General features: G+C 42.4%; 1 protein-coding gene across 8 annotated transcripts in view; it reads left to right on the top strand.

The window, feature by feature from the left end:
* Window positions 1–12,574, top strand: part of LOC143282741 (xaa-Arg dipeptidase-like) — a 109,405-nt gene that overhangs the window by 92,589 nt on the left and 4,242 nt on the right. For 4 of the 8 annotated variants that reach the window (XM_076588488.1, XM_076588487.1, XM_076588483.1 and 1 more), the window contains exons 2-4: window positions 7,891–8,279; window positions 9,138–9,286; window positions 11,664–11,806. In XM_076588488.1, the coding sequence (XP_076444603.1) occupies window positions 7,893–8,279; window positions 9,138–9,286; window positions 11,664–11,806 (679 nt within the window). In that variant the 5' untranslated portion in view covers window positions 7,891–7,892. Of the gene's footprint in view, window positions 1–6,794; window positions 6,909–6,961; window positions 7,056–7,277; window positions 7,504–7,890; window positions 8,280–9,137; window positions 9,287–11,663; window positions 11,807–12,574 lie in introns of those variants that run through there. The other 4 variants (XM_076588486.1, XM_076588480.1, XM_076588482.1 and 1 more) reach the window with 4 other exon arrangements.

Here is a 12,574-nt window from a genome sequence, read left to right as displayed (position 1 = left end):
ACGACGCTACAGAACTTTTAAGTTGAAATCCAGAGCTCTGAAGACTTTTATTCCACGTTCAATCCACCTTTTAAATTCTTGAGAACTGTGTGTGTGTGTGTGTGTGCGCGCGCGCACTCTCATGTGAGACGTGTGAAAGTCCGTGCATGATAGGCTGTACCTTGTTCTAGTTGTGGTGTGTGTGTGTGTGTGTGTGTGTGTGTGTGTGTGTGTGTTTACTGAGCTTAAAACGTGACAATTGGTTATAATGAATGTGCAATATGTAGGAAGAATAATGTGCAATATGCAGGATGAATGTACAATGAATATGTCTAATGCTAACGTCCATATTCTAAATATATTTCTGTTTAATAATTACGATGTAATAATTAATTGCAATGTTTTTGAAAGCGAATATGTGAAATGCTTTTATTTCAGAACATATGTTTATTACTCTTGTTTAATCAAGTTATCCGCGTGTGTGGGGTGGGGGGGGTGTGTGTGGGGGGGTGCGGTGCGGGTGTGTGCTGATTATCTGGTTGTGGTTTTCCGCAATTCATCTTTATTCTTATCTTATCTGTCTATTATAATCAATGTGCAGTATAGTAGGCTATGTTTATAATTATATTCAAATAATGTTTCTTAATTCTTTCTGTTTTTACATTAAGAATACTAGTTATTACCTGCAGTGTGTGGATGTATGTATGAAACGATGTATGTGATATTTTTTACATTTGTATCTTCGTAATATTTGTAGGGGCTGTTGTTGGCTTTTACAGTTATGGTCCCCATGTTGTTTAATTGTCTATGTTGTGATAATGCACCTGACCAAATTTCTCCAGTTGGAGATAATAAAGTTTTTCTTATCTTATCTTATCTTAAAAACGTATCATCTTCATCCGGAATCGTTAAATGCGTCGGGTCAGCTCATCCAGATTTTTGTTTTCAGTAAGGCGAGCAAAGGCTTATGATCAGTTTCAATAGTGAATTTTTGTAACCCAATTAGAAAATCTGAAAATCTTTCACAGCACCAGGTAACTGCCAGAGCCTCTTTTTCTGCCTGTGCATATCTTTGCTCTGTACTGGTGAGCGACCTTGATGCATAGAGGATTGGCTTCCAATCATGTCCTTTTTTAAGTAAGACACCTCCTATACCGTAGGACGACGCATCAGTGGAAACTTGTTTCTTTCTCAGGACTGTAGTGACTGAGCACTGGTGCACTACTCAGCTGCTTCTTCAGAGCCTGGAAGGCGGTTTCTTGCTGGTCATTCCAGGTCCATGAGTTTTCCATCTTCAGTAGATCTCGCAGTGGCTTTGTGATATCTGCGAGATTTGGTGTGAATTTTCCAAGGTGATTGACCATACCCAACAGTCTACGGAGCTCATGCACGTTCTCTGGTCTGGGTAGTTTGGTAACAGCTTGAACTTTGGCTGGATCCACTTGAATTCCATCTTTTGAAATGATGTTTCCCAGAAATTTTATTTTGTCTGTTTTGAAGACACACGTCATTCAGAGTGACCCAAGCTTCCTTCAGTCTCTGTAGGACAGTTCTCAGTCTGTGGTCATGTTCCTGTTTATCTTTTCCACTGACCAGAATGTCATCTATGTTGCAGACGACTCCAGGAATTCCAGCAAGAATATGTGTCATCTCACAATGAAAAACTTCTGGACCTGAACTGATTCCAAATGGTAAACGTTTGAAGCAATATCTTCCAAATGGTGTAATGAAGGCCTTCAACTCTCGGGATTCTTCATCAAGTGGAATTTGGAAAAATCCACTGTTGCAATCCAGCTTGCTAAACACAGTGGCCTCAGAGAATTGAGCAAGAAGCTGGTCTTTTGATGGGAGTGGAAAATTTTCCCGACGAACACTTTCATTAAGTTTGGTCAGGTCAACACATATTCTCACTTTCCCATTCGACTTGGGTACAGCCACAATTGGTGCACACCAGTCTGTTGGCTCTGTGACTGGGCATATGATGTCCTCCTCTTCCATACTACGGAGTTCCTCTTCTACTTGCTTTCTAATAGCTATTGCCAAGTGTCGGGGTACAGCAATGGAAAACGGTTTTGCATCATCCTTCAGTCGGATTTAGTATTCTTTCTTGATTTTGCCAAGACCTGTGAACAACTCTGGGAATTCTTTCCGAGGTCCGCTTTCTTGCTTGATGGCATTTACTCTTTCCAACAAGTGAAGAGTTTCAATGGCTGGTCTTCCTAACAGAGGTTCTTTTAAGTTGGAAATGACGTACAGATCTTGATCTGAGGAAGTCTTGTTTGTTGACAGAGTCAGCTGACTCTGTCCTGGACCGAACAATTTCTTGCCAGTCTTCTTTATAAGTGGATAACTTTTCTTGAAGTATCTCTCTGGTACCACTGTAACATCGGGGCACTGGTGTCCACTCTGTAGTTAACAAACGTTCCATTTGATTGTGGCATGCCATAGGTCTTCTTCAACTACACCAACAGAAGTGGAGCTCTCCCCCTCAGTTTCAATGGAGCCAAACAGTATGTCCGTGTCAATGTCATCTTCTAGTCGTCTAACTACCTTAGTGACATCTTTGAGAACGTTTTCTACATTCTGCTTCTCTGGCAGGGCAATCATTACGTCCATGCATTGGGCTTTTTCCACATCGAGTACATCTCTTGAAGTTTTTGTCTTCTTTGACATTGTATTTCTTTTTCTGATACTTCTGCTCTTTTGTTGGCTGTAGTCTATTGACTTGCATGCTAGATCCCTCATGACCAGCACTTATGGAGTGAGACTGTTGTCTTGAAGTTCGTATGCTCAGCTAATGTCCAAACATCTTGCGAGACTAAGCTTTTTATCTTCAAGAAGTTCTTCTCGAGCTGTTTCTTCCCTAACTCAAACAACTACTTGGTCCCTAATCAGGCGATCTTCCAATTGAGCATTGCCAAAATTGCAGGTTTTTGCAAGCTGACGAAGAGATGCAACAAAAGCTTCAATACTTTCACCTGCCTGCTGTCGGCACGTGTGAAATTTGTATGACTCATATGCTTCGTGAGACTCACCTACACAAAAATCTTCAAAAGCTTTCATAACTTGTAAATCTGTTCTGTTTTCTTCCTTATCAAAGTGGAAACCATCAAACATTTCCATGGCTTCTTCGCCCTATGGTTACTAGAAAAACGGCGGTCTGGAATGATACCTCTTCTTTGTTCAATCTGCTTGCTATCATATAGTTATTAAACTGACGTTTGAACTTTTTCCAGTTGTGTGCGAGGCTACCTCCCTCTACATTCAACTTGGAAGGCAATGGTACATTCGCTGTGTATTGTCTTGCAGGGTTTACCATGATCGAAATGATGTTAAACTTGCAAGATCCGTTCGACGGTTTCGGACTAGATCTATGTGTTGTCAACGTAAACAAACGATCGTTCGGCTGATGTAAGTGAAAAAAATCTACTCACAGTATCCCGCTTCTGACACCATCTAAGATGTGGTTTAGCAGCATCAGCTATATCTATATTTTATATGTAGCAGCAAGGCTTCTCATGGGCAGAACAATGAAGGCCCCCCTCCCTCTCAGTGTTCAGCCGTTGTTCTCTTCTCCCTGCTGTCGAATCTCTCGCCCGTCCCGGCTTTGGCTGATCACAAGTATCATTATTGTAGCCAGAACGAGGCTGCTATTAATACCATAAATACGCGTGATCCTACAGGAACGACGAAGTGTTTTCAAAGAATTGAAAATTCTGTTGTGGTGAATCAACTGACGTAGGAACGAAGTGGTGGTGATGCAGTAGTCTACGAAGATTGACTGTGAAGAGATTGATATGTTTCCGTTGTATGGTGCTTGAAGAATGGCATTGTAAATCTTCAGCTGAGAATAAATTCTTTGAATTTAATGGCTGAGTCGATTGACTGTGCTCTGTCTGGATCCAATCTTTAGAACCAAATCTCATCTGCACTGAGACAGCATTCTACGTCCTCTGAAGAGTTTAAGAGCAAGAGTTGACACTCAGATGCAGTTTACGTGGTACACTGATAGAGACAGGGCAAGCACGTCGTTTATCTAGACAGTATCATATATCGTGACCCTCTGGATAGTCTACCAAGTACGAGAGTAATAACCAGACCCATCCATACAATCAAGTGAAACAGCTAGGATGCTGGTGGGATGAAAGAAGGAAGAGGAGGAACTGAAGTCCAGGTTGGACGTGAGCACAATTCTGGGGGTACTGAGCAATCACAACTCTGAAGTTTTTTTTGTTGCAGTGCTTGTTGTTTTTTCGGACCTGCTCATGCAGTGTCAGTACAGTGGACGTCCACACGAGTTGGCTTGCATACATATGTACCTATCTGTTACCCTGAGTACCGATCAAGCTTACAATGAATCGTACACACTGACCAAAAACGTCCACACGAGTTGGCTTGCATACATATGTACCTATCTGTTACCCTGAGTACCGATCAAGCTTACAATGAATCGTACACACTGACCAAAAAGGTCGATTTCAACTGAGGCCAGAGACGATAAAAAAGAATTATTTTAAAAATCAATAAAATAAAATAAAAAATCTTATGCTTGCGGTCAGTTCGGGTGATCGTCTGCAGAAAAGTCTAGTATCAAACCGTTTGTAAACCAAACTATACCCAGGCAACACTCAAACAAAAAACGAAATCTGACAGAATCCATAACGTGCCAGTTTAACTGACGTGATCTTCAAGTAAGGGAAGTTTTAACCAGCTAAAACATGCACACACAGTAAAACACAATTTTATTTACCAATGAATTCCAAAACCGACTCGCTGATTTCTCCAGATTTCTCAGGTTTTCAGGTGTTCTTTAAAATATATGTTAATACCATCATCAAAATATTGCAAGCGGAAGGCTCTTATAATGAAGACGTGAATGTTGACAAAGAATACCACAATTCTGACGACGGAAGCTAAAGGTTGGGTCATTCAGACGCCCACTGGACATCCGAGGGGTCTGTGTAGAGAAGAGAGGACTGGTCGTACTGAGTGAGTTAAGGGGTAGGGGTAGAAGAAGAAGAAGGAGGGGGTAGGATAAAGACAGAAGATAGGTGCACAATCCACACTCTCCTCGTACCACAGCAGGGTCATTTTGTGAGATGAATTGAGGTGTTTATTTCTCTAACTTTAGACAGCACACAGACACCACGGTACTGTCTTGTCCGCCCGGCTCGGCCTGCTCCAAGCAAGGAAAAAGGATGGAACCACACATGTCTACCAGTTTTATCCTCCACCAATTCGCGCCATATACAAACTGTCTTACAACCCAGAACCTTCCCAATTGGTTTGAGGTTAACGGACCAATCAAGGACCAACAGTGCTAGACTGGCACATTCAATGCTTTTCTCACGGAACCTGGCACTATCAAAGGGAAGTGGGGAGGACGAAAAGAGGAAGGGAAGAAGGAGGACAGATCGCGCAACTAACAGCCGGCTCATGATAAACACACTATATATAATACCAGTGGGTTGACCACTGAGGCAGCAGACTTTCCTGCCAGAGATCGACATGGGCGGTAACGAAAGATGTAGCACCGTCTAATAGCTCATGGCACACACACCACTGGTAGTGTCATGTGCAGTAATTTTCACTGAGAGGAAAGGTTAACAAAGGAGGAAACGGGGTTGAGGGTGATGAAGGGGGAACGGGGAAGAGGGCAGGGGAACTTGAATGTATCGGAAGAGAACGGTCCCAGGAGATACCATTTTTAATTAGTATTTCATGATAACTTGCTCCCTCTGCACTTAGTGGCCAAGGGAACTGAGGGGGGGGGGGGGGGGGGGGGGGGGGGGAGGGAGAGAGGGTATGGGGAGGGGTGTTGGTTGGGATAGATGCCATGTAATGGAAGTAACTTGACTGGTGGTAGGGAGGAGAGTAGGGAGGTCGGAAGGAGGGGTCCATCAGTAAGCAGTGTATCCTGGGAACGGAGTCCCACGCTTCCACCACAGGCGCCTGACACACTATAACATATATATATATATATATTAAGAAGTTTGATGACTAAGAACATACCCGGAACCCGACCAGGCCGGCCTATCATTGATTCAATAGTTTTACTCGAAGTTTCTCGATCAAAGTGTCACTGCCGCTGAAAAACTTGAGAACCCACGGCAATGTGTTGTCCTCTGTTAAAATTCTATAGAAGAAATCACTCTGATAGGCCACCGGCACAAATGCACCGCTCAAAGCCTGACTAATCGGCGTTTGGTTATGCTGCAGATCAGGGTCCTGCAGAATAGATGTGGTACACACACACACACACACACACACACACACATATATATATATATATCATAGTATATATATCACTGATCCAAACTTTTTAGATCTGTCATCAGTGACGTAGAAACAAAAAAGCATTTGTCCGAACTGAACGGGGGGCCTCGGTTTATCATATCAGTGTCACAGCTTTTAGGCTTCATCACCCGTTTGTCTGAATATTAGTTGTTTTTTTATGTACCGGCTGTTTATGTGAGTGATTATATGACTGAGTACGCCGTCAGTCAGTTGCTTGTGTTGTCATGTACGTGGCTAGCTTAGAATATTTATCGTCTCATCTGAATGACCAGACACTCAGTTTGATTTTCGGCCAAACTTGATAAAAAAAAATTATTTGAACGGCCAGCGTTCACTGTATCGGCAAATACGTGTCTTAAACCATTCTGCCTCATTTCTCTTAATACAATAAAGGAGGTATTTTTATATATTTATTAACGGCCAGTTTCTTCTTCTTCTTATTCTTAATACCCTATACTTAGTACTGCTCCTGTCAGAGCGCGGGTGGTCCCAAAAGCAGACCAGCGGGGCGGGCGCACTGAGACGCAAACAACGTTTCCAATGAAAAGTGGATGAGCGTCAAAATGCATAACTGTGTGATGAGTTGCTCCCCTTAGGCCGTTAACCAAACTGACAAAGCAACGTGTGTGCAGGTGTGGATCAGAGGTCGAACATGCTGGTTTTTAGAATATAGCAACATGTGCTGTGTAAATGAATTGTTATGCGTGTTCAGTTAGCAGAAGCCATTACCGCAGAAGCCTCCGTCAGACAATATCACGTTTACCGAAACAAGCAGTTCAGTGCGTTTGTGCGTGTGTGTGTGTGTGTGTGTTTTATGCGTGCGTACGTTTCAAGCCATTAGTTAAATTGGAAATGGTTTCAGTAAAAATTCATAGCCATGTCTATGTTAATGTTGATTTTCATGGAAAATAACGGCCGTGAGACTGCATATGTATGTGTGTATCGTTCCAACAGTCTCATCTTCACCAAGGGAAACAACAAATGCTGGGCAAGTTCTCGCAACGACCCTGACCCCACTGACTTTTCAAATCCCTGTCTTGCCCGACTGCCCTTACCCAATAACTGGTTTTACTTTCTCAAAAGCGATGTAGTGGCGACAATGCTAGTGTGCTAACAGGAGAAACTTTTGTGGCAGGTGCAGTAGAAAAATTCAGTTTGTGAAGAGATCAAGGAGCAGGCTTTCTCAGAACACCTTTGCATTGGCAGTTACATTACTTGACCGCAGCGGTAATGTGTGTGTGTGTTGTAGTGGGACGAAAATGATTGACAGATTAATGTGTGTGTGTGTGTGTGTGTGTGTGTGTGATAAAACTGCAACGAAGTAATTACTCGAGGCTTTATTATTTTTCTCATTTTTAAAAAAAACTAAATTTAAAATAATTTTGCATTCATTTGAAATTGCATGACGGACTACAATGAAAGTGAACATAAAGACACATACATGTTGTGATGTACATGCATGTGCACAAACACACAGGATGACAGAGACCCAACATTTTGACTTACGCAAGTCAGTCGTGAAAGACTACACACAAATATTGTGCACCTCTTAGTTATTATACACAGATGCATTTAATTTGAGGATTAAAAGAAGTCATTGTTTTGTATTTGCAGAAATGGCAAATGAGGACAGACTGAAGCAGATTGCCTGTGATGCCATCGACGCCAAGATGACGGCCTTGAAGGCTCTCAGTCAGGACATCTGGAACCACCCAGAACTGTGTTATGAAGAGAAACATGCCCACCAGGTGTTGACCCAGTTTCTGGAAGAAAATGGCTTCAGTGTGGAGAGAAAGTTTCACCTGGACACTGCTTTCCGTGCTGGGCCCAACAACGTGAAAAGCCAAGGTGACGGCCCCAACATTGCTGTGCTGTGTGAGTATGATGCACTGCCGGGCATTGGCCATGCCTGTGGCCACAACCTGATCGCTATGCTGGGGATAGCCGCCTCGCTGGGCATCCAGGCTGCTCTTCAGGCTCCAGAGTTTACTGGAAGTGGAAAGGTATGGTGTGTGTGTGTGTGTGTGTGTGTGTGTGTCAGCATGTTTGTGTATCAGTGTGTGTGTGTGTTATGTTCTTCAGTCTGACAAGTTTTCAGTAAAAATGATAGTAGGGGAAAAAAGAATTGGAGAAGACATTCAGTGATATGCTTTTGCTGTAGCATATGCATTCATATATGTATGAGTGTGTTTTGTGTGTGTGTGTGTGTGTGTGTGTGTGTGTGTGTGAGCCTGAATTTGTGTCATGTTTTGTTTAACACATTTACAGAGAAAATTATAGTAAAGTAGGGTAAAAAAAAAAAAAGATAAGGAGAGAGGACATGCAGATATTTTAGCTCTAACAAATGTAGTCATTTTGAGTGTGTAAGTGTGTGTGTGCTTGGTTAAGTTAGTTTGTTGTTGAGTGAAGTATTATTTTGTGTAAACAAACAAAAAGAAAATCTATGTTATTTGTAGCTGGTCAATAAAATTGGATCAGCCACAGAAATGTTAGTGATTTTTGTATGTATTTTTTTCTTTTGTTTATTCATTGTCAACCGACTGAAATTAACTTCAACCCACTGATATCTAAGTCACACACACACACACACACACACACACACACACACACACACACACACACACACGCTCTTGCCATTAGGTTTTAGAAGTCATTTAACTGCTGATGTAATGACATAATTTGCGCAGACTGTATTAGCACAGACTGGTTGATAGTGATAGGAAACAGACTCATTATTAGATTTAGGAAACTGCAGAACTACAGCAGTAGAGATATGATGCAAAAATGCTACTTTATATAATGTGTCTGAGAGCAGCATTTGAGATATAACACAACGCTACTCTATACCCTGTTTCTGACAGCTGACAGTGATGGGAACACCGGCTGAAGAGGGAGGAGGGGGCAAGGTGGCCCTCATCAACAAAGGGGCGTTCTCTGATGTGGACCTGGCCATGATGGCTCACCCCTCCCAGTTCAACCTCAAGAAACCTATCTTCCTTGCAATGACAGAGTAGGTATTATGATATCATGTGGACATGCCTATTCACCTTGCGATCACACCATAGGTGTCAATATATGTGGACACACCTACATACCTTGCAGTGACACAGTATGTATAATGTGTGGACACACCTATTTACCGTGCTTTGACACACTATGTATCATGTGTGGACACACCTACATACTTTGCAGTGACACAATGTGTATAGCATGTGGACACACCTACATACCTTGCAGTGACACAGTATGTATAATGTATGGGCACACCTACATACCTTGCAGTGACACAGTATGTATAATGTGTGGACACACCTACATGCCTTGCAGTGACACAATGTGTATAGCATGTGGACACACCTACATACCTTGCAGTGACACAGTATGTATCATGTGGACACACATATATTCCTTGCAGTGACACAGTATGTATAATGTGTGGACACACCTGTATACCATGCTTTGACACACTATGTATCATGTGTGGACACACCTACATACCTTGCAGTGACACACTGTGTATAGCATATGGACACACCTATATACCTTGCAGTGACACAGTATGTATAATGTATGGACACATCTACATTCCTTGCAGTGACACATTATGTATAGTGTGTGGGCACACCTACATACCTTGCAGTGACACATTATGTATAGTGTGTGGGCACACCTACATTCCTTGCAGTGACACATTATGTATAGTGTGTGGGCACACCTACATACCTTGCAGTAACACAGTATGTATAGTGTGTGGGCACACCTACATACCTTGCAGTGACACAGTATGTATCATGTGGACACACCTCTAAAATACCTTGCAGTGACACAGTATGTATAATGTGGACACACCTATATACCGTGCACTGACACACTATGTATCATGTGTAGACACACCTACATACCTTGCAGTGACACAGTATATATAATGTGTGGACACACCTATATACCTTGCAATGACACACTATGTATAATGTGTGGACACACCTACCCACCTTGCAGTGACACATTATGTATAGTGTGTGGGCACACCTACATACCTTGCAGTGACACATTGTGTATAGCATATGGACACACCTATATACCTTGCAGTGACACACTATTTTAATGTGTGGACACACCTACATACCTTGCAGTGACACATTATGTATAGTGTGTGGGCACACCTACATTCCTTGCAGTGACACATTATGTATAGTGTGTGGGCACACCTACATACCTTGCAGTAACACAGTATGTATAGTGTGTGGGCACGCCTACATACCTTGTAGTGACACAGTATGTATCATGTGGACACACCTACATATCTTGCAGTGACACAGTATGTATCATGTGGACACACCTCTAAAATACCTTGCAGTGACACAGTATGTATAATGTGGACACACCTATATACCGTGCACTGACACACTATGTATAATGTGTGGACACACCTACATACCTTGCAGTGACACAGTATATATAATGTGTGGACACACCTATATACCTTGCAATGACACACTATGTATAATGTATGGACACACCTATATACCTTACAATGAAGCAGTATGTATAATGTGTGGACACACCTATATACCTTGCAGTGACACACTATGTATAATGTGTGGACACACCTATATACCTTGCAGTGACACACTATTTTAATGTGTGGACACACCTATATACCTTGCAGTGACACAGTATGTATAATGTGTGGACACACCTATATACCTCACAATGACACACTATGTATAATGTGTGGACACACCTACATACCTTGCAGTGACACACTATGTTTCATGTGGACACACCCATATACTTTACAATGAAGCAGTATGTATCATGTGGACACATCTATTTGTAGATACATTGCAAGGACACATTATGTATGCTGTGTGGACACACCTGTATACTTTGCAATAACACATAATGTGCCATGTATAGACACACCTTAACACTGTGCTATGACACAGAATGTATTACGTGTTGACATACCTATATACTTTGCAATGAGGAAGTGTGTACTGAGTGTGAACACACATTTTGCTGCCTAATTTTTTTTTAAAGAATCATGCTGTTCCAGTGCATGGTATCAGGTATTTTCTGATTTAGACTGACATATTTTTAGGCTGGATTCAGCCATATTTGTGTCAGGTGTGACAGGGTCATAATGTGGTGTGCCTGTTGTGGAGCTTGATGCAACCTCCTGCTCTCCCCTTCACTCACACAGTCATATACATAACCCTCCCCCTCCACCACACATTCAAAAAAGTGCGCAACTCACACACACACACACACACACACACACACACACACACACACACACACAGAGCAAAAAACAAAAACAAACAAGCTTGCCCAACTCTGTGTGTGTGTGTGTGTCTATGATATCCTCCTTACTCTTGTGGCAGAGTGACAATCCGATACCACGGCAAGGCAGCCCATGCCGCCAGTCATCCTTGGAAAGGGGTCAATGCCCTGGACGCAGCTGTCATGTGTTACACCAACATTTCACACCTCAGACAGCAGATGCACCCAGCCTGGAGAGTTCATGGTAAAGCCCTACATGTGTTACACCATTTCACACCTCAGACAGCAGATGCACCCAGCTTGGAGAGTTCATGGTAAAGCCCTACATGTGTTACACCATTTCACACCTCAGACAGCAGATGCACCAGCTTCTTTTCTTTTCTAACCATGTGCGACATGAATTGTTTCTGGTGTAACAGGGTGGAAGTGTTTCAGATCCATGAAGCCACCAAGGACAGAACCTGAACAAAACAGTGGGATATGCGCAGCCTGAATTAATAAGTTATAAAAACAATAACATGGGGCACTATGATGTAAGGCTGAGTGCATGCATTTGAGAATGTACATACATCATTTGTGGACATAAATCCTGCATCCTGCAAAAGCAAGTACAGCACAAGTTGCAGTAGCATCCATTGCGATTGTCACTTATCTCAGCAGCCCACATCACAGTTGTTTGCAGCAGAACTTACCATTTGTGTTCACCACCCATCAATATAAACATACTGTACAGCGATCATGTTGACGACACCAAATGTAAGAGGGTGGAAAGATTTTCAAATCGTCCATCCCTAAAACCACTTTGACTCATGAACCTTAGCGATATATGTCACCTGAATTTATAACTGTGAAACAAACACTGCAGCATGACAACAAAGTCAAGTGCCAGTGGGGGAGGGGGGGGGGGACACAGACTTGAAAGCAAAACACACTTTCCAAAAGGCACATGTGTGGACAACAATCATCATAACTACTGAAGTGAGTCCAGCACCTGCCACAACAGCGTTCCATG

Source organism: Babylonia areolata, chromosome 6, assembly GCF_041734735.1.
Source record: "Babylonia areolata isolate BAREFJ2019XMU chromosome 6, ASM4173473v1, whole genome shotgun sequence".
Lineage (NCBI taxonomy): Eukaryota > Metazoa > Mollusca > Gastropoda > Neogastropoda > Buccinidae > Babylonia > Babylonia areolata.
Note: the sequence above shows the minus strand (reverse complement) of the source record. Positions and strands in the feature narration are given on the sequence as shown.